At 37.0% G+C, this 23,114-nt stretch overlaps 1 protein-coding gene across 1 annotated transcript in view; it reads left to right on the forward strand.

Moving 5' to 3' along the window:
• MYO16 (myosin XVI) overlaps positions 1-23,114 on the forward strand; it is a 374,343-nt gene that overhangs the window by 312,140 nt on the left and 39,089 nt on the right. The window contains exons 29-32 of the mRNA XM_061996543.1: positions 13,761-13,857; positions 17,133-17,379; positions 19,217-19,524; positions 21,302-22,504. Of these exons, the coding sequence (XP_061852527.1) occupies positions 13,761-13,857; positions 17,133-17,379; positions 19,217-19,524; positions 21,302-22,504 (1,855 nt within the window). The remainder of the gene's footprint in view (positions 1-13,760; positions 13,858-17,132; positions 17,380-19,216; positions 19,525-21,301; positions 22,505-23,114) is intronic.

Below are 23,114 nucleotides of genomic sequence, written 5' to 3' on the forward strand. Positions count from 1 at the left end.
ATCATACTGATTTTCTGAGTTTTGTAGCCTATGAGTAACTGTGATCATTGTGTCAAAAAATCAGTGATTCTTGTGGGAAGGAAAATATTTCAATTAAGTATATACAGTGTGTAAATTTGCATCCAGGTTTTTAAAGGTATCTGGTGTACACATTTTAGTGGTTGAATGGTTTCTGAACATGTTGCCCATTTTCTTTATATAACATCCTATGCCAAATATTATACTGTCATAAAAAAAGGAGACCAAAAAAAACTACTTAGAACTTCTCGTCTAGTTCACGTAGATACCTTTATAGGCACCAGCATGCTGATCCAGAGGTAGACCAAAGAACCTAGGGTTGCTATACATCAAATAAAGTTTTTTTTAAAAAACTATAAACACTTAACAGGAAGCTCTCAACTTCCTATCCCATCTCCTTACCTTATTTATAACCTATGTAATCCTCACCAGTGTGAAGATTGAATGGCAGACGTCTCCATTTATCCAGAGTACTCAGTCGTCTTCTCTAGTTAGCTATGTAATCAAGCAGGACTGATGTATTAACGTACGCGATTTCTAAAGAAAATGGCGTTTCCCTGCACACTGTATAAGCTACTGTGCAGAAAGGAAACTTTCTGTTCTGCATTCTCCCAAGCAGTGTGAGCTTCAGATTCAGGTCTTTTCCTAGCCTAGGAAGGCTGAAATCTATTCCACATGATAACATCCAGATCAGTTTCAGGGACAGGTGTGAAGACTGGACCTGAAGTGGTTAAGGCACTCTTATAGGCTTATTTGGGAATGTTAGTTTAAATGGTAGAGTTAAAATAAGTCATTTATGACCTCTAAGCATTAATATGCCCAGAGAAAGTTTCTGCAACTGTTTGTGAAGGACAATGACTATGTTGGACTTCATGCTACGGATGTTTTTCAGTGGCCTAGATTCCTTTGTTATAAGGGAAAAAAGGTAGACTTCCCATTAGGTTGGGGGGACATATAAGAAAATACTGTATAAGTCCCCTTTGGCCACTGAAGTAAAGAATAGGCACATATATCCCCACTCCCTCAATGGCAAAGAGCGAAAGGATGGACACTGAAATGAGAACAACATTAAAATAGACTTGCTTTCCTCACTCAGGTTTCTTAAGTCAGCTCTTAAGTCAGTATATTTGACACTCTTACCACAAGATTCTATTAAATTCTCTATTAAAAAAAAAAAAAAGAAGCTCATTAATATCTGGAAGTTGTGCCTTCACTTACAAGTAGCTTGAGCTGAGAGCATCACTAACCTTCAGAACTTGTGTGCGAATACAAGCTTGACATTGGGCAAAAACTGTGTGACAGTGGTTGTTGTACTCCAGTCACAAAACACAGCAGAATGCATATGGGATTTATTTCCCCAGGTGCTGGTAACAGCATTACAGCATGCAGAAAAGCAATTGGCTGTCAATGACAATCTACAGCTCAAGACTAGTGATTCTGTAGTGATTGGCATTTGAAAAACAAGCCTGAAACCTTGAAAGACCAAAAAATGTTAAAAGAAAACTGCAAGACAGAATCCCTCCATCATGCAGCGGCCTGGAGCTTGTGATTTCTAACAGATCTTAGAGATTCTGACTCCAGAATCTCATTAACGCCAGAAGAAGTCAGGTGTGCAGTACTACAGCACTACATAATGCATTGTCCTTCGAACCAGAATGGAACAAAACTCTTAAGAGGTACTGATAAATTAAATGGAATAGTAGGGTTTGAGAGTGAGTTATAACATTGTCACTCAGTGACTAAGAAGCACATGGCAACAGACTAAGCTGAAAGGAACAAGGTCTGAAAAAATGAGTGACCTTCTTCTTACACCTTTTTTAAGCCATAGAGAGTTATGACAAACAAATGGAAAGATGATGATCATGAAAGAAAAATCAAGGAGAAAATTCACTCTAAGTCCAGACAGTTTCTTAGATACAAATGTGAATACAAGCTTGTCACCAGTATGTTTTGTATAGGTGATACAAAACCACATACTCAACTATCAGCAGTAGTGACTAATGTCTGTGTCACATAATCTTCTCTCTCAATTATCTTTTTGATTCATTTGACTAATCATGAAAGCTGAACTTTAAATAACAATCTAAATGAGGAAGATTATACAATCTACAGTTGTCATGGGTGCCTTCTCCTATGCTTTTACAGCAGAAGACTTTTAAAAATGAAGAAAAAAAATTAAAAGGGCAAAAGAAGGGGGTAGAAATGAAAGAAAAAAAGGAATTAGGAACACAGTATGTTGTCAGCTAGCAAATACAGAGGAACAGTCATCTGTAGCGCATCACTAAAATCATCGAAAAAGTAGGGGGTTACACATATAACCAGCTTATTCAGCTAGCAGTACTGTTGCCAGCAGTAGCAACTTCAAATGAGTCACTGCTGGAACCGAAAACCTATTTGATGCAGAGTTTCACGAATAAGTAAAAAAACCTTTTTCCCAACACTGTTACCTGCATTTCCCTGAAGAGCTGTTGCAGATTTGGGTAGGTAAATTGATAAAAAAAATAGGTGGCTAAAATATTCTCATCAAATATGAGGCAGTTTTGGTTCATGAAGTTGAGTGCTGGAGTGTGTTCAGAGATGGCAACTGGTGAAGGGTCTAGAGAACAAGTCTGATGAGGAGCGGCTGAAGGAGCTGGGGATGTTTAGCCTGGAGAAGAGTAGGCTGAGAGACATGATCACTCTCTACATCTACCTGAAGTAGTTGATCTCTCCAGTAATGAATCATAGAACACGAGGAAGTGAGTTCAAGTTGCTCCAGGGGAGGTTAAACATTAGGAAGACTTTTTCACCAAGATGGTTTCAATCATTAGAATGGGCTGCCCAGGGAGGCAGTCGAGTCACCATCCCTGGAGATATTCAAAAGATGCATAGATAAGGTGCTGAGGGGTATGGTTTAGTTTAGTGATGGGCTTGACAGTCTGAGGTTAGTGGCTGGACTTTATGTTTTTAAAGGTCTTTTCCAACTGTAACAATTCTATGATTCTATGATTCTCTTTTATGAACTTTAAGAAAGCAACGCAAATTTGAAATCAAACTCCTGCTTGTATGTTATCATCAGTGAGTGAACTTGCCAATAAACTCCCCAGCAGAGGGGGGAAAAGAAAGATCTTTACAGTTGAGTGAATGTGACTTGTATTTTGTTTAATTTCCTTCTGATAAGTTAACTCACCATCATACGTTTTGAAAGGGAATTTTAACTTAGAGGAGGGGAAAGTATATCTATGTTCTGAAGTGAGAGCCCTAAATGAGTAAAGAAAATTGTTTCTTTGTATTTATTTCCTGCTTGATAATTTATCTTTTCTTTCTCATGTAAGTTGCCTTTGGAGAATGTCCTATTAACCAGCAAAATAAAAAAAAACCTGGAGCCTTCTCACATAAAAAGTTCCTTTGCCTCTTGTAAATATTGCCGGCTGTTTAAAAATTGAGGACAAATGCAGAAGATCCAATACCAGAATCCAATTTTGGTTTGTTTTCTGCCTTTTAGTAGAGCATAAGAGCAAACACTCTCAGCTAGCCAACATCTGGTGCTTGATTCAGCAGCTTCTGTGTTAGAAAAAACTATTTATTTGAAAAGTGTTGATAGGTTTATGAAACGTTACTGTTACTTGAGTAAGCTGAGCTGAAGATAGCAAACTAGGACAAGAAAATAGCTGTTTCATTGAAGCTGGCATACCATGAAGTTGCAGTCATGAACTTAACTACTGGACTTATAAAAATGCAGAGCTACTAATGAAGGGCAGTTTTAGCATCCTGACTGTATGCGGCCTAGATAAGGTGTTCTTTCAACTTAGATATATGCCTGCTTGTGACAAGCAGACATACTTGCTATGGCTTTTAAGAGACCCTGTGTAAGAGAAAATCAGTTTTCTAAATCAAAACAAACCATTCCTACTCAAGACAGAATGAAACTAATAGACTTGTTGAACCTCTGGAGAGGTCAGTGAGAGTTTCGGTATTAATGTTAGAAGGAGCAAGATGATATGTAGAAACTTGAGAGTTAAATTAAGTGGAAGTACTATCTATGCCATGGAAAACATAAGAATCTCATCTCTTGCTCTCCAGAACATCTGAAGGCCTTTATATTAGGAAACCCACATTTTCAGTGCTTACTTTTCTTTACTGTCATGCAGTGATGTATTAACTAAGCAGAGCCTACAATCCCAGTATCACAACTAGCTTGCAAACATTATCATGCTCTTGGAGAAGCACAAGACAAAGACAGCCCTTGGCTTTTTTTAGTGACATAAGGAAATTTTCATTTGTTTGGATTATCATTCCTCACACTGTTAAGCTCAGAAATACACATTCAATAAAGGAGAGTTAAGTTGTAGCTTACTGACTTTCTCATCAAAACTTGGAGCTTTGCATTTTATTTAGCTCTAAGGTGAGTGGTCTGCAGTTAACCCTTCTCAGTCACTTCAGATGGAGATTGCTGAAATGCAAATGACTTGTATTATACCAGAAGTAAATGAAAACATCATCTTAATTTGCTCTTACTACACAATACAAGAGTTAAATGCAAGCACTGCAAAAGACAGATTCACTAAAAGTGAATCCTTCAGGCTTTGGCTGCTAGAAATGCATGTGTGAATAAAAGATAGCAATTTTTAAAATTGTCTAAAAGCTTTGTCTTCATTTATCTTTCCAGTTTTTAGCCTGCTTCTTCTAGTTTGTAGTCATTCCTTCTTATCACTATCCTTGCATTCTAAAAACAAGAGGTCACTCATTTTAGAAAGAATAAGAAAAGTCTTAAGTTCAAATAGGATGATCCAAAGACTCATTTGATATGAAATAAGCAGTACAGAAAAGTCAGTCAGAATGTTTTCATGAAGCTCCAAATAATCATCAGGTATGAGAGATAATGTTAGTGCGAGTTCACATTTTTACAACTACGGACATTGCTAAAGTTGTTACAAGAGCCTGAAGGTTTCTGAAGAAATTAACTTTGCCAATGTGTAGCTGTATTATTCAACCTCCACTCAAAAAGAACATTAAAGCTGAAGATAAGCCCTCAATAAAGAGAAATCCCAGAAGTCTATCTAGAGATTGTAAATTCCTGTAGCACTTCTAGAGCTGCAGAAGGAAAACAAAGCCTAATCCACAGTTCTTACTAGAGAGGACCATATTTCATTACTGATCTACAGGTGTTTCATATATTGAATTTGATATAGATGTCTTTAAGGTATTATTGTGGTTTTTTTTTAATTTCAAGATGTTAATATACAATATTAGCACACTAGAATCCTTTTGGGGAAAAGTGTATTCACAATTAAATAGAACAGTATAGAAAATAAGTAGCATATGATTAAATAAGAGAAACAAGAAGTATATGAAATTGTTCATATGTATATTTTATGCTTATTTCAGGGGAACTTTTTTATTATTTTTAAACAGAACTGTTTATTTTGTCTTAAAATGAAAGTAGTCATACTATATTGAAATACTGATTGCCTTGTACATGATATGATAAAAGTACTAGAGTATTTTGCAAGCAATTTAATATACAAAGGATTCTTAACCCTTATTTTCCTTCAAGTAGCAGAACTTTAAGTGCTTATAAATTGTATCCCAGTTCATTAATTTTTTTTTCATTTAGTAATTTAAACAGTTCCTGAAGTCACTTTCATTTTTATTTTGAATGTCTTGTTTTTAGCATCAATTTTCTTATAGACAATTTTAAAATTAAGCATATTATGAAGATCACATATCCCAGGAGAAGTTTCCAGTCTAATAGTAAATTATTGAAACACCAATGTCTATATTTTCTTCATACTTTAAATTATGTCAGCAAAATCACATTGTCCTGTTATATCTTTGTCCAATTATATCATCCTATTCTATTTTGGAAATAATTTGCCAGTAACAGAAATGATGACCAAGTGACCTCACCAGTACTACTACTAAAAGGCTGGCCTTGGCCAGCCATCACCAATAAGCTTTCTCAGCTTATTTTGTGAAACATAAGTCTATCCTATCTCCTTGGGCAACAAATAGGATGGGTAGTTGCTTTGACCTCAGAATGCTGACAAATTCTGTCTTTCCACACAAAGCTTTATTTTTTATTCCTGTTTCCATCTTTTTTTTCCCCTCTAGAATATATTCCTCCCTATCTCTGCCCACCTTTTGTGGAATGCCTGTGATTACTAGTCTTGCAAACTCTTTATTTTCTTTTTAATATCTTTTGCATCCAGATCTCTCAAATATGGATTCCATAGCTCTCTCTCTCCCTCTGCCTCTCCCACTGCTTCTCCTGCTTTATCTCTCTTGACACTTTTCTCTTGTTTTCTTCTCATTTTCCTGGATGCTTTGCTTCATAGTCGGTCTCAATATTCAGACCTTATTTGTCTGGGTTGAGTTTTCCAGTTTTCTACGTCAGGGTTTGCTTTCTCTGCCATTGCTCTCCTTGTTGCTTGTTGCCTTTATTTTTCACTTGACACAGAGAGACACTTTGATATTGTTAACATTTGGTGCTATTTCTAGAATTTTGAAAGACTTGAATGATAGGTCCAATAAGTACAGAACTCCTGTAAGATAAAGCTGGGGTAGCGTTTCTTCCACTGAGAATTTCTTACATACATCTTCTACTTCCTGATCACTTCCTTTCCTGTAAGGCAGTCCTTTTTGTCACCTCCCAAGTGCAAAGAACTGTGAGGTTCATACAGATTTTGGAAAAAGAACAGCTGTTTTTCTGCCCTTTCCCTCAGAGCTGAATGACAGTTTTTCTCCCAGAAGTCCATCTCCCGTCAAGAACTTACATAAACGCTCATTGTCACTAGCATGAATACTGGACTATTCATACTTTATATTAAGACTATATACAATCTAAGTAAACTGTAGGTTTCTCCACTATGTACCACGATGCAAGGTCACGAGTTTGCCAGAGACAAAGGAGGACTCTTAATGTGTGTGAAGAAAAGCTAACAAATAAAGCAGAGAAAGTAAGCCTATATTTCAGTCCTTTTGAAAGATCAGTACCCTGTAAGTGTGTTTTCCGTTATAATATTTTTGCAGACATGTACACTGCAAAAGACACATTTTACAATAGTTCTACGGCTTCTTTTTTTTTCTACATGTCATTAATGCACTGTGAAAATATGTGTAATTGTGTAAAATATCATTAGATTATAGTTCTCTGTCTTTTGTAGGTAGCTATTTTGAAAGTACTGCCAGAAACACACAGCACTCCCACAAATTGCCTTTTTTAAACTAAAGAACAGCTTTACTGATTCCCTTGACACCTATTAAGTATGAGCTAATACTGCCTCCATGCCACCTACACACCATCTCAGCATCCATTCCATAGTTTTGAATGTCTGTACTTCCACATCCTACACCTTTTCTGTAAAATAAAAAAAAGGGAAAAAAGGAAAAAGAAAAAAAGAAAGAGAGAAAGAACAGCTCCCTCCCATCCTTTCTCTTTCTTCCCAGGAAAAAAAAAAAAAAAAAAGGTCTGTAGCAGTAATTGAAGCTTTAGTAGTCATCAATGACAATTTTACTTAATCTTTAAAAACTGTGTCATTTTGAAAAATAACATTTAAAACCCTAATGCTTTTCTAATTAAAATAGCTATGACTGTAATTCACAGATGGTTTACTTTTACAGGAATCTGAATGACATTAAAATTTCAGTCTCAGATGAGAGCACTTTGTAGTCCAGAAATTACTGAAAAGTGAGTGGAAGAACATTTTAACCTTTTTTTTCCCTTAGGCAAGCAGAATACGTTTTGTGATTAGAGAAAAGACCAGAATGAAGACAGGTGGGAGCCTTAAAAACTGTTTTGATATCTGACATGAAATTCCAACGTTTTTCAGTGTTATTGCTTTCACTGAACACCAGAACTGAACAGAGGGCAGCGAGAGTAGCTTGTTCTCGGTCAGCTTCAGAGGGTATCAAATTTAGTTCAAAGACTGAGCAACACAGATCTCCAGCTATACTAACAGAATCAAATGTGTTAAAGCAGTTTCTTCTATACCTGCTTCTATCTAGATCTCTCTCTCAATAGACCTGAAAAATGATGTAAAATCTATAAATAGCTTTTATCTGAATGTAAAAAATGAATTTGTATTGACATTTTATATTTCTTCATTCACTTAAAAATTGTAACAGGCTTCTATTAATGAAGTTCATAGCATAAGTGATGCCACAATAACTCCATTTATATTGTTCCTAGGCTGTAGCTCAGGAGAAATGAGGGCCAATGCTCTGCATTTAGCTTTGTGACTTTACAAAGACAGACATTTGTAGCTAAACTGACCAAAAGCTTGAGCAATTGTCTTGACTGTGGTATTGTGACTGCACACTGCAAAATAAATTGCAACTCAATTTTCAGTTAAGTTATACATTTGAAATATTGCCTAGATGTGACCACTATGTTAATTATGAAACTAATCAACAATGGGATTAATTTTGCCATGAGCATTGCTAGTAATAAGAGGATTTTTTTAGGTTTCAAAATGTTATGTTTCATCATCTTTTCTACTGTCAGAGTACCAGAATATTTCCCTAATAAAGAGGAATACTTTAGAAACTTCCAGTGAGGAAGTAAAGGAGAGAGATGGGCATTTTAAGGAATGGAAGGAAAGTGGCAGAAATGAGGAAAAAGTGAGTAATTTAACATAGGCCTGAGATTGACAAAGGAAAAAATGTCCAGTGTGATGTAGAGAGTCTGTAGAAAGAAAAAAATGATGTATTAAAAAAAATATAGTCAGAGTAGATTCATAGAATTGTGGAATTTTTTAGTTTGGAAAAGGCCTTTAAGACCATCGAGTTCAACTGTAAACCTAGCACCACCACATCTACCACTAAACCATGTCCCTAAGCACCACTTCTACGTGTCTTTTAAAATCTTCAGGGATGGTGATTCATTCACTTCCCTGGGGAGCCTGTTCCAGTGCTTGACAATCCTGTTGGTGAAGAAATTTTTCCTAAGATCCAATCTACACCCAACCTGCCACAACTTAAGGCTATTTCCTCTTGTCTTATCTTTTATTATTTGGGAGAAGACGCTGACTCCCACCTCACTACAGCCTCCTTTCAGGTAGTTGTAGAGAGCAATAAGGTCTCCCCTCAGCCTCCTCCAAAATAAACACCACCAGTTCCCTCAGCTGCCCTTCATAAGACTTGTGCTCCAGACCCTTCTCCATCTTCACTACCTGTCTTTGGACATGCACTTCCATGTCCTTCCTGTAGTGAGAGACCCAAAACTAGACACAGTATTCAAGGTGCAGCCTCACCAGCACTGTGTACAGGGGGACAATCCCTTCCCTGGCCCTGCTGGTCACACTATTTCTGATGCAGACTAGGATGCCATCGGCCTTCTTGGCCATCTGGGCACAATGCTGGCTCATATTCAGCCAGCTGTTGACGAACAGATGCCAGTTCATATTCAGGCTATTATTGACCACCATCTCCAGGTCCTTTTCCACAGGACAGATTTCCAGCCACACATCCCTAAACCTGTAGCATTGCATAAGGTTGTAGCCCAAGTGCATGTCCCAGCACTTGGCCTTGTTGAACCTCATATAATTGGCCTCAGCCCATCAATTCAGCTTATCCAGGTCCCTCTGAAGAGCCTTCCACAAGGTTGCTGTTGATCTGCCCTCAAGCAGATCAACATTCCCTTCCAGCTTTGTGTCATCTACAGACTTACAGAGGATTCACTTGATCCCTTCATCCAGACAATTGATAGAGATAGGAAACAGAACTGGCCTCAAAACTGAGCCCTGGAGAACACCATTGGTGACTGGACACCAACTGGATTCAATTTGTATCACCACCACTCTTTGGGCCCAAGGCCTGATCATCCCCACAGTTTTTAACCTAGCAAAGATTACTCTCATCTAAGCCATGAGCAACCATTTTCTCCAGGAGAATACAGTGGGAAATTGTGCTTTACTGAAGTCCAAGTAAAAAACATCCACAGCCTTTCCCTTGTCCACTAAGCAGGTCACCTTATCATAGAAGGAGATCAGGTTAGTGAAGCAGGACCTACCTTTCATAAACCCATGCTGACTGGGCCTGATCACCTGATTGTCCCATAAAGGCAGTGTGATGGCACTGTAGTTCCTGTAGTTGCCTGATTCTCTTTTCAGTCCTTCTTGTAGATAGATGTCACACTTGCTTACCTCCAGTGAAATGGGACCTCCCTTTTTAGCCAGGAGTGCTGATAAATGCCTACTCCTTCTTCCAGAGACTATTTTTCTTTTCCTGAGTTTCAGCCAGTTCTCTGTTTAGACAGGCCAGTCTTCTTCCCTGCTGTCTTGTCTTTTGGCATGTGGAGACAGCCTAGTTTGAGCCTTGGAGATTTCCTTCTTGAAGACTATTCAGCCTCCCTGGACTCCTCTGCCCTTCAGTACTGACTGTCAAGAAATTCTCTCAACCAGCCTCTTAAACAGGCTAAAGTCTGCTCTCTGGAAATCCAAGGTAGCTGTTCTATTGACCCTTCTCCTTCTCCAAGAATCAAAAACTTTTACCATTTTTGATCACTACTGCCAAGACAGCCTCCAGCCATCACATCAGTGGAGTGGTTTCCTTAGTCCACTCACTCACAGCTATGTCAAGCAGTTATCTTCCACAAACTTTAGGAGCCTGCCAGACTGTTTCCTCTGTGCTATATTGTCTTTCTAGCAAACATCTGGTGAGTTGAAGTCCCTCATGAGAATAAGGGCTAGTGTTTGTGAGACTTCACCCAGCTCCTTATAGAATATATCATCTGTCTCTTCTTCTTGGTTGAGTGGTCTATAACAGACTCCCACTGTGATATCTATCCTGTTGGCCTTCCCCCTGATTCTTACCTGTAAACATTCAACCATCATTAAGCTCTATATGATCTAAACACTCCCTAACTTACAAAGTGACCCCACCACTTCTTCCCTGGCTGTACCTTCTGAAGAGTTTAGAGCCACACATTGCAGCACTTCAGTTGTGTGAGTCATCCCACCATCTTTCTGTGATTGCAACTATGGCATAGTTTTCTGGTTGCACAATTACTTCCAGCTCCTCCTGTTTGTTGCCCACACTGTGTGCATTGGTGTAGTTGCTCTTCCATTTGGCTATTGATGCCACCACTTTTTGGAGGGGATAAATTGTAATTCATATGGGACCATTCTCAGGTGCTTCCATGATTTCTCACACATCAATAATCCTTGTGTCTTTGATACCTCATGGATTTCTTTCCCCTACCTCCATTAAACAGAAGACCTTGCTAGCACGTTGTCACAACAATCCTTTGACCCTATGAGAACGGTGGCCCCCAACTGGTGTTACATAAACCAACTCATGATCAAAAGAGTAGAAGAGTATTATTTTATTAAGTATTTGCATCCAGGCTTTGGTTGGGATTTATTCATATACAAATGGTAAGTATAACAATGACATGATAATTTAATTACAGTTAACCATATGAATAATAATTCAGTTATTTTTATAGAAGAATTCTGGATTTAAAGTGATGTAGGAAAGAAGATAGAGGGTCTAGTAGCTGAAGCTAGTAATAAGGGAAGTTCAATATGTATTTTGACAGGATGGATGGAAAAAAATGATGAGCAGTTATTACAGAATTCACATGGTCTAGTAACAGAGTGGATATGGTGAGAGGAGTCAAAGTGGATTTCTAGTGTCCTAGAGGAGTGTTGAAGGCACCAAAATAGAATACTTTTGGGGAAGAGATGAGAAAATTGACATAGTTTCCTGGGAAAATGTGAAAAGTTTGCTTGTTCATGATACAGGATTAGATATCTAAAAAAGAAGGAAATTTAAACTGAAGAAAGATGTGGTTGACCCCTTTTTCTTCAATATTTAAAGAGGAAAAGAAATGGGGACAAGGAGAGATATGTAAGGAAATTTAGCAAGCCCTAGGAAAGAAGCAGATTCCAGAGCAGAAGATGGACAAAGAAGGAAGTCAAAGTGCTAAGACAACCAAGCAAAGAGAAATTTTAAAAGCACAGGAAGAAAAGTGAAAACTTTTGTTGGAAGCTTCCAGTCAAGTAAATGAGGATGACTATGTCTTGAAGAGAGGAGTAGGAGAGCACAACATCTCAGTGAGATTGCCTCAGATAAACATGAAGTTAGAAACTGAAAGGCATCTCTCAATACACTAAGTAAATACAAAGATATCATTTTAACAGGCGAACTACCTTTGTAAAAACAGGATCTAGGAATAGGTAACGCTGTTCTGGAATAATAACTCAAATCTGTAAGCAGAAGGTTTTATTGGGAAAAGGGACACTATTGGAAGAAAAAAAATAGAAAGCGCTTTTTCATTTGAATGCATCGGATTTTAACTAAAAACCTAACAGTTACACCCTCACTATCTGTCAGCTCAAACTTCAGAGTTATAGGCTTTTAAAACATTTGATTCAGAAAAGCTGCTCTCTAGAGTAGAGAGAAGGGAAGTCAAGGGACAAAAATGTGCCAATCACTTCTGAATTTTGTTAATGGAGTTTAGACATGATGTATATGTCCTGGTTTTCTCTAGTTCATCACTACCAGTGATGTACATCTGACAGTAGTGTTTGGATAAAAACACGTAGCTGTTAAGATGTGCAAATATCCTTGCTGATACCTGTCTCCCACATCTTTATTAAAAACACAACAGTAGGGCAGGGTGGTGCAATCAGAGAGAAAGAGCTTGTGAGATGCAGACAAGAGTTGGAAGTAATTTCTGCAACTTCAGCCAGACTTATTATATAATGTATTAATTAATCATTATGCCTCTTAGCCATACAAAATTAATAGCTAGAGAGAAGCTATAATCTTCACTGAATAGCACACTTTTCTGATACTTGTCCTTTTATTTCTAAGAAGCTCAGGAAAGTTTCTTCTACATAATTCCTCAGAAAAAAAAAGGTATAAGGAAAGCCATTATTTATCCCATTTTTTTAGTTACTGTTTTGAAGGTAGGTAGGTTGTGTGTGGTTTGGGCTGGGGGTTTTTAAGGCTATTAGAACGGAATGCTTTTGAAGATAATACAGAATTTTTAAGGATTGTTTCAGCATGTTCAGAGGTATCAAAAGGAAGGTGTTTTATTTTGATCTAACTAACTAAATTTTCTTGTAAAGGGGTATAACATCTGGCAATAGTTATTAAGACCCTCAAGAACCAGATGAATTAAGTGAAGCATCAGAGTAAGCTCATATGCTCAATCAAGACTGAGATTATTTTTCACAAATGAGTCTCTCTGATTTCTTAACCTTGATTCTAAAAAGACACCTGATTCGTAATTTTACTGGACATTAGGATTATTCACACTAGTGACAGTGAGTTTCTCTTATCCTTCAGGTTGGGCTAAATTCTTCCTGTTTCACAGATGACAGCTACCTGTTACCATTTTTGTCTCCACATGGGTTTACAGCTTGTCACCTTTCTCCTTGTCCACATCCCCTTGTTTTCTAAAAGCTAAACTTTCTTTTCTCTTATGTTGTCTAGCACATTAGCATAAGTACATTCAGGAGGTTTGTTTTTTCCAAGTTGTATTTAACTTGAGGATTGCAGTGTTTATTCTGGATGTTTTTGGAACTGAAGGGGGACTGATTGCCTGACAGCTTGCTTGTCCTTTCTAAATACATCTTTTATTCAACCAAGTGATGGTACCTCTCTGTACAAGTGTTGGCATTGTTCTGCTCTTAAATTGTAGGTCTCATCTCAACCCTTAGCTGGATTGTATGCATACTGCTGTTATTTACTTGCCATTGTTTTGGCCTTTATTGTTGATGGTGAACGTCTCCCTGCTGTTTGTATTCTAGATAGGAGTCCGAAAAGTGTTTCTTAAGTACTGGCAAGCTGACCATCTCAACGATTTGTGCCTTCAACTTCAGAAGAAAATTATAACCTGCCAAAAAGGTAACAATTACAGAACAAGTATTCCTGAGCTGTCACTTTGTACACTGAGTAGAATATTGCATACCAAAAAACAATTATCCTTTGAATAGTTACTGTATTTTATATATTTCTCTACAGACATACTTGCAGCTAAATACCTTTGCAGATTTTTTTTTTGGTGATGATATTAATATTGGTGATGCTTGCCCTTTTTGTCCATCAAAATAATTTTATGGCAAATTATCGACTGTAATTAAAACTTATGAGATCTTGAATATTTCCTTTTTAAAACATGTTCAGTGATTTTTCAAGGCGTTATTATTACCTTTAACTTTTTGTTGCAAGTGAAATAGCATAACAATAACACCAAAATTGCAGTGTATTCAAACAGTGAATCCAAAGCTAATAATTTAATAGGTTTAGTTGTCTCTATTTTTCCCCTTTTCTTACAGTTTTCATATTTCCACTGCTATTTATATTTAGGCATTTCTTCTCTCCCATGTATGCCTGCTTTTTTATGAAGGTCATGCTGACCTTTTTTGACACTTTTTAAAAGAAGATATTATCCACTATCTCCTGATTTCCTATTCCTTCTGTTCCATTTCCTATCAAAAATCTCAAATAACTGCTGTAAATGTGAGTATTGCTTTGTTTGAAGAAACTACCTTCACAAAATGCATTATTTATCTAATTGGCTGATGTTTGCAACAACTCCTGTTATCACCTTTTTAAAGGAAATTAAAAAGACAAAGACTCATTTTGGGATTTTTTTTTAGTCAGATAAATAATATTGCAGATTTAATATATAAACCCCTTTCATTTTAACTCTCTGCTCTTCACTGTGAGCTGTTTTTACCTCAGTTTTATGAACAATCTCCAGCATTTCCAAAACTTTGGGGAAAAACAAAACAAAACAGATAAATCTTTTTCTGTTGTCCTGAAAGTTACCTTACACAAAGAAAGGGGACAAACTAAAGTGAAAGTCTGCATAGACACATTTTTTTTTTTTTTTAAACAAAACTGTGAGGTTGATTTTTTTTTACAGATATGAGAACTATTTATGGGTAATTTTGCCCTTATTGAATTACTGAGAAAATTGTTTGTACCTGTAGGGTAGTCCATCAAGCCTAAGTTCTTCTGTCAGAGTTCATGTAAATTAGGAATTTAATACATTGTATACACAATAATTAGTACATTTCTGGCATAACTCAGATTCATGGTCTACTTTAATTTTTATTATTCTGTTCCTTATCTGTAGATGAACTGTAAAGAACTAGATATTTTTTTCTGCCCTGTGGGTGCTAACCTTGATTTTCTTAAATTTGCATAAGTGAGAAATATTTTAGAGCTACATAAATGAGGCATAAGTTAAGAAGACTATCTTAGTACTCATACAATAGTAGATGAAAATAAGCAATAAAGGTCTAAGAGATGACAGTTTATATTCACAGCAGGTTCTGAGGTTACGAAGTTGCTTTTTTGTTCTATGTTGAACTGAAGACAAAATCTTTCAAATGTTCCCATAGAGAAGGAAATGTGGTGAAATGTCCATCTTCTCATGAAAACCTGAGCTATTCAAAGTACCTGAACCTGAATGTTTCCAAACTCAGTGAACTTTGAATAGGAGTGGTATTAGTCTGTTACTATTAACCTTTCCTTTATTTCTTCAGCACTGAGCACCTCTGAACAACAATAACAAAAAAAAGTGTATAAACAAAGACATAGAAGGTGATGCAAAATACCCTACATTGCCTCATGTTTTAGGTGTTTATTTTGTTTAATAAAATGTTAAGTTAATGGAAGACTAATTGTATCTTTCTTTGTTTACATTTTTCCTTTAGATTAATTCAGATTGACTCTTTGTCTTTTAATGTCTTTCTGCAGTGGTCCTAAGATTGAAACTTAATTACATTGTTAAAAAGGCATAATACATTTTAACATTTTTGTATCTTACTGTCTTAATATTAGTATTTAAAGTATTTGGCCCCAAACTCAAACATCTTATAGAGACTGTTTTCTACTGACTTCATTATGGAAATTCTTTCAGTTGACCGAAATGAGAGGAGCTGTAATAAGCAATGACAAAGTTTGACCTGGTTTTAATATGTGTAAGTCAATGTACTGAAAATCAGTGATAATGTTTCAAGCAATGGGTGAATAATTCTAAAACTGGTACTTGCCTGTGAGGAACACAGCTTTGATTCTAGGTCTGGCAAGAATTCTGATCTTGTGTAACCTAAAAAAAACCCCAATCAAATGAAGTACCTTTAGTTAGTGTGTTTCTTCCTTCTAAGCCACAACATATGTTTAGAGAGTACTAAGAACACCTGTTGCAGGTGGAGTGACTAAATTGGTGCTGAATTCATTATGGCCACGGAAGTACTTGTGCTTTGTGTTTCTGATCGGTTGGCTACTTCTGAAAACTCAGAGGACTAAGTGACATTGTGGTTGGGTAGGATTTATTGTAAGGAATGCACATGCTTATTAAAGTAGTACAGATCTAGGTGGACCTGCTTCTGCAAGGGAGTTGGACTAGGTGATCTCTAAAGGTCCCTTGAAACGTCTACCATTCTGTGATTCCATGAATATAGGAGATACACCAAAATCTTCTCCCAACAAAAGCCTGACAAAGAGTATGAAAAATAGGCCTTCTAGATACTTAAAGCTGATGCAATGCAGATGAAAATTTTAAACTGAAAAATGCAGACATGATGTGACAGATACAATTGACAAATCTGCATTAAATTAATCTAGTTGTTTTTACTGAAAGGGTATGAGCAACAAAAGGTCTTTAAATCATACTAAAAATCTTGTGCTGTTTTTTATTTTTTTCAGGCACACTGAAATATTTAAAGCATTTTTTAAAGTTGTCTGAAAGCAAATGATCATTTAATTCCTACTGCATTCAATGCAACGACCATTTACTCAGGGTTTTATTTTGAAACAGTCGTTTGACCTTTGCAGTATAAATGTATGCTTTCACAATCTGTAGCATACATCTAATTTTGCAGCTGTAATGTAATAAAAATAATGTTCAGTGAAAGTAAACATTTTATGTTCTGATAGCTCAAATTTATGAATTAATTTGCTGTTGATACTTTGTTTTAAGCACTGTTGGTAGGAAACAGAAAGAGTTCCATTTTAGTGTGTTGTTTTTATGCCGTCACATTTCTTTTGTTCCTTGTATAAGACATTGACTGAACTTGATTTCCTCATGTTTACAGCACAGTAATATTAACTCACCAATTAATTAGTTATCTTTCATTGGTCTACATTTTCTCCTTCTGTTATGGTAGTTGTAAGAGGATTTCTAGCTCGCCAGCGCTTGCTACAGGAGATGAACGCCAAACAGCAAGAGGTCACCTCAATCAAAAGCTTTTTGCAGAACGCAGAGGATATGGGATTGAAAACATACGACGCCTTGGTCATTCAAAATGCCTCTGACATTGCTCGGGAGAGTGACCGGCTCCGCAATGAGATGAACGCCGCTTACCACAGGGAAAAGTTAGAGGCTAGAAACAGACCAGAGGAAGGCCACAAAAGGTAAGATGAGAAGACATCTACTGTGAAGAATTAAAGTGTTGTTTTCAGTTTTAATGATTTCCTTCCCTGCTTAGAAAGTGATAGAAGTGACTGAGGAATTGCAAGAGGTTTCTCAAGTATATACTCAACCCAAATCAATGTTAGGCCCTATTTTTCTGAATGTCTATCAGGTAATTAAGTGCAGAATCTTGAGGACATCCCTAATATCCTATTCATGGGACAGAGAGCTTTATAGGAACTTATTCAAGTCTCTGAGGCATTTATTTTTTACATAAATATTTTTTAATTCTATGATGAATCAATTATAGTTTAATTTCCATCAAGCCAAACAAACAAAAGCAAAATTACTCTAACTTAAAATTTCAACATTGGTAAATTGCCAAGATTATGAAAAACAAATAGGCAGGCATTAAAAGATAATGAAGTTCAGACTTACTGTATTTTATTAATATTTTTTAAATCTCTGTTATGCACTGAGTTATATAGATTGATTGTGAGAAGGGTTCTTTCATCTTATTTAAAAATAGGGAAATGTTCTGGTTTTTTTTCCTCCCATCAGAGCATTCAGGAGTATCTATTTTACAAATCCAGCAAATGCTGGAGTGCCTTTCTCTAGGAACTGAGTCCCCAGTCTCTTTTCTCTCAGACAGTTGAGTGGGCAGGAGTAGCATGGGCAGTTAATAGGTATGTGTCTGTAGCAGGAATGTGTCTGTAACTTGCTGGACATATAAATGTTTATTTTTTCATGAGAACTTAATTTTCATCCAGAATTACTCCCTTTGCTTTCATTGCTTTTGTCAGTGACTTCTATTAAAGTGAATATGGCAGTGCATCTGCTTAATTAGCTTCAAATATCCCAGTGATTACATATTGGAGGAAATGCCTTTGTAGGAAAGATTGTAATTAAACATTACAGTGAAAACAAATTATCCACTGAACACCATGCTTTCATCTTTAGCTGTTTCATTTACTTCATGGGCAGCCAGCTATATCTTGTGCATGAATTTCAGCTCTGCTGGTGATTTGCCATACAGAAATACAATTTAAAAACCTGAATGCCTTTGGTTTTGTTTATAAATTGATGGTGTAGGCACCTTCTGTCTAATACATGTCCACTCTAAGTTAGTGTTTTCAGCGTTTTGAGTTTTGGAGGCATAAAATGTTAGAAGGATTTTTGTTATGAATTTGTTGGAAGAAGCTGATAAATGTAATTTGTCAATACATATTGAAATAAGGGGGCAAAAAAAGGAAAAAATTGGAATAAGTGAACCTCCCAAACTGCAATTGAAATGACTAAGCATAATGTCATAATTAATATTATTAACATTATAAGTATAATTAAGCTAGCAATCGATGTAGCTGATTCAAAAGGTCATCTAATATTTTCAGGATTTGCATTATCTAAATAGAATTTATAGTTCTCTTTTTAGAAAATAACGATAAAGGCTGAGCATTTGCTGCCTCAGTAACTTTCTATTAAAATGGATTTCCCAGAAATTATCATTCAGGTTGAAAACCCAGCTTTTGATTGTGCATAACAGTCAAAGTGTGAACAATTCATTCAGTGAATGTCTGATCAACAATATGAAACTGCTTAAGGAAGGATGCATTTGTGTAAAAAAAAAGAGCCGGTGTCCTGATTTATCATGAAACAGGAAATGGAAGAAAGCTAGCAGCTTGATCTGGATTTGTTTGTCAGAAGATTACTATGTACATCCCCTGGACACAGCAGGGGAGTTGTGAGATTGTTTACCAAAAAGCTGTTGTTATGTTTGCATGAACAGGTTCATTGTTGTCGCTTGAATAATGCATCTGGGCCTCTTTTCTGTGTTTTCAGAGCCGAAGACAAGGGTGGAAAGGTCTCTGAGGACAGCTTTGCCGGCTGTCGAACGCCTAAGCACTTTCATTCCAGCTCTGTCCCTGTCCCCATGGCAGTGGACGGCTTGGTACATTCTGCGGCTGGGTCATCCATCAGATCCCCCTCCCTGCACTCTGTGTTCAGCATGGACGATAGCAATAGCCTGCCATCACCAAGGAAACAGCCTCCTCCCAAACCAAAGAGGGACCCCAACACACGACTGAGCGCTTCGTACGAGGCTGTCAGTGCGTGCTTGTCGGCAGCTTCTAAGGAAACCGCTAATGAAGGTTAGGCATAAAGGCAGAGACAGTCACAAATCTTCCCTCCATTATTGATTTATTCTTTTCACTTTGATCCTTTTAAACGCAGTCAAGCATCTTTGAAAAGTCCTGCTTCCTTGAAAGATTTCAGTGGCAGTAAATAAAATTAGCCAATTTGCCATTTGTTTCCAAATCAGCAAACAATACTCGTGTTCTAATTGCCTAGTTTGTCAACAACCAAAACCTATTTGCAGAACTCCCTCTAGAGATAAATGATCTGTCAATTGGAGCTATTCTACCCCACTGACCATTTTATTTCACCTTTTAAACTGTATGTTGGAATATCTTACATCACTAAAATGGAATGCTCAGATCCTGAATTTCACCAAGTTAAATATTAAACCTTCTCCTACTTTTTCCCTATGTTCCTGTGAAGAATTTATGCATTCTGTGGTTTATGCTTGTGCCGTAACAGTAAAGTTTACAAGGAAAGTGCTACGGAAATCCCAAAATGCCTCAATGCATTATAGTACATATAGAATGGATTTGAGTTCAGTTATTCTATTATTCTTCACCCTTGAAATTAATGAGTAGAAGATGAAGGGAATGTATTCTGCTTTTCCTTGATAAGCCTGACTTGGCATGCTTTGTGTGAAGGATCTTCTAGGCTCATCAGAGAAGATCCTTCAGGTTGTTTAAAGCTACCATTCCCTAATCCTGTATACAATGGCTGGAAACTTTTGCAGCCCCCTCTTGGAAAATACCATTTTACATCCAGTTCATTAGATGCAAGTCTGTTTTTCTTAACTTCTTTCCTTGCTCATTAAAGCTCTATGAAACGAGACATGAACTATGTCAAGTGTACTTTTAAACCAGTATGGTTTAAGGAGCTCCGTAGTGCTTTTGGCCTTCTTTTCCCAACTCTGCAAGAGAGTTGAAAGAATAACAATTGAAAGAATAACAATTTGAAAGAATAACAATTTATATACTTATGTGTGATCTTAATGCTAATGCTTGTATTTGCTCATAAAACAGTTTTGGAGTTCTTATATGTATGGAACAACAGGGCCAGTTTCCCTGCTGTGTACTCATTTTCCAAGAATTATGTCAGTTTGCTGAGTTTTTGTCAAAAAACAGCTCTGATTTATGAAGTCTAATTTGATCTTAAAAGAGCAATCACCTAGGTATCTGGTCTCTCCCACTCCAGTCATGCCTGGAGGCTATGAAGAGACTAGTTTAGTTAACTGTATATTCTCTTGGCAATTTACACTTAGACTATAGGATTCCCTAATTTTATAAATTATTTCCGCACCTGCAGTAGGAAAGAAGAAGAGATAGGTATTATACTATCTGCCTATAATTAGGATTTTTTTAGATACTACATAAAAGAGGGATACTTCAGTTACTGAAAATAACTTGTGTGTCAAAGTAGCACTCTGCTAAACCCCCTAGTTGAAAGCATGCCTCTCCCTAGGGGCAAAAGGAGTAAAACACACATACTTCCACATCTTACAGATCTTGCACTGAACATTTGAACATTGATATCGCCTCAGGTGTTAGTTCTCATCTTTAATGGCAGTAGATATTACCAAAGCAGATTATATGCCGAAGTAGCAAAAGCTTGTGATTTGGACGCTGAAATTTTTGCATTTCATTCCTTGAAATATTTCTACTTTTGATTGAATCTCTGTGGTTTTGATTGTAAAATTATATGGGCAACATATGAATGCTTAAAGTACTAGATTTGTGTAAGAAAAACCTGACTTCAATTTGTTAATAACACATATCTTTTCCACTTTCCTAGTACTGACTCGCCCAAGGCCACACAGTGATGACTATAGTACCATGAAAAAAATACCTCCAAGAAAACCAAAACGAAGTCCCAATACAAAACTTAGTGGCTCCTATGAAGAAATACCTGGCCAAAAGCCTGGGGATGTAAAACAGGCAAGCACGGTACCTAAACCAGGTGGCTATGACACTGTGACAGTACAGAAAGCAACTTCTGCTGATGTGCCACAACATGGCCTGTTGAGTCTCTATATGTCACAGGAAGAGGAGGAAAATGAGCCTGTCTATATTGAAATGGTAGGGAATGCAATGAAAAGCATTTCTGCTGAAGCAGAAAGTCCAGAACAAGGAGAATCTGTGTATGAAGAAATGAAATATTTTCTACCAGAAGAAGGAAGCAATGGTAACGGACTAATTCCAGTAGTGACTGGATCTCCTCCTCTGTTGTTTGAAAGCAAAAAAAATGTTATCGTAGAAGATGGAGCATTGGATGGAAACAGTCAGGCAGCTTTGATCTATAAAGATTCATGTGACATTCCAGCACCTTTCCCTAACTTGCTTCCTCACAGGCCACCACTTCTTGTATTTCCTCCAACCCCTGTCACATGTTCACCTGCTTCTGATGAATCACCTTTAACACCATTAGAAGTCAAAAAGCTTCCTGTCTTGGAAACCAACCTAAAATACCCTGTGCAGTCAGAAGGCTCAAGTCCATTATCACCACAGTATTCCAAAAGCCAGAAAGGAGAGAATGAAAGACCAGCATCTCCAGGCTTGGTTGTGTTCAGTGTTTCCAGCAAAGTGACTCCTCCTTCCACACCACCTCCTCCTCTTCCACCACCCCCTCCTCCTGTGCCACCTCCTGTTTCCTACCGGGCTTCCACACATTTTGCATTTCCTCCAGATACTTGTGCTAGTTTTCTGATTAATACAGGGAAAACAGGTACAAACTCAGATCTGTCTAAAGTACCTCAGAGACCAAATCCTGCTCAGCTTGGATGCTCATCTTCTCCATTCTCCAAACTGCCTTACTCCCCAAAGGTGGCAAGAGCAGATCACAGGAAACTGAACTCAAATTCATCACCTTCATTTCCATACAGCCCTACAAACTCAAGGTCATTGACCAGTCCCCTTGATGAGTTAACTAGCTTGTTCAACTCAGGACGGAGTGTTCTACGAAAATCTGCAGCAGGACGTAAGATCAGGGAGCCAGAAGGTAAGACAGATCTCTGTGTTTCTGTGTAGCATATTTCTTCATAAACTCCCTTACATTGGAATCTGATAGAATAGGCAAAAATATATTAAAAAAAAAAAAACATAGTTTGTTGTTGTTTGAGTTTTGTTGGTTTCTCTTAAATAAAGATCTGTTGTAGTCATAAGAAACACAGAAAATACGTTGTTTATATAAAAAACACTTCCTGACATATAGGGATACCTCAGTGCCTCTCTTTCCTTGCCTGTCCTTTCTGAAAAGTTTGCAGTCACTCAGTGCAGAACTCCAGTGGTGTAAGTCATCTCACTGTGTTTGCATGGTCACAACTACGTTGTAGGTTTCAAGCTGCACAATCACTCCAGCTCCTTCCATTGACTATACAGTATGCATTGGTGTAAATGCACTTCAGTTGGTCTATTCAGTCTACTAACTTTTTTGAGGGAGAAGTCCAAGACTTATTTTTTAAATCTAAGAAAACCCACTAGATAATGGAATAGATTGTCTTCTTATTGCTTATTTTCTTAAATATATTCTGCTCATTTGATTTTACTGTAATACTCTGATTTATGCAGCTACAATAGAAACAGGTATTCATTACTCTAGATATTTATGT

This window comes from Colius striatus, chromosome 1, assembly GCF_028858725.1.
Source record: "Colius striatus isolate bColStr4 chromosome 1, bColStr4.1.hap1, whole genome shotgun sequence".
Lineage (NCBI taxonomy): Eukaryota > Metazoa > Chordata > Aves > Coliiformes > Coliidae > Colius > Colius striatus.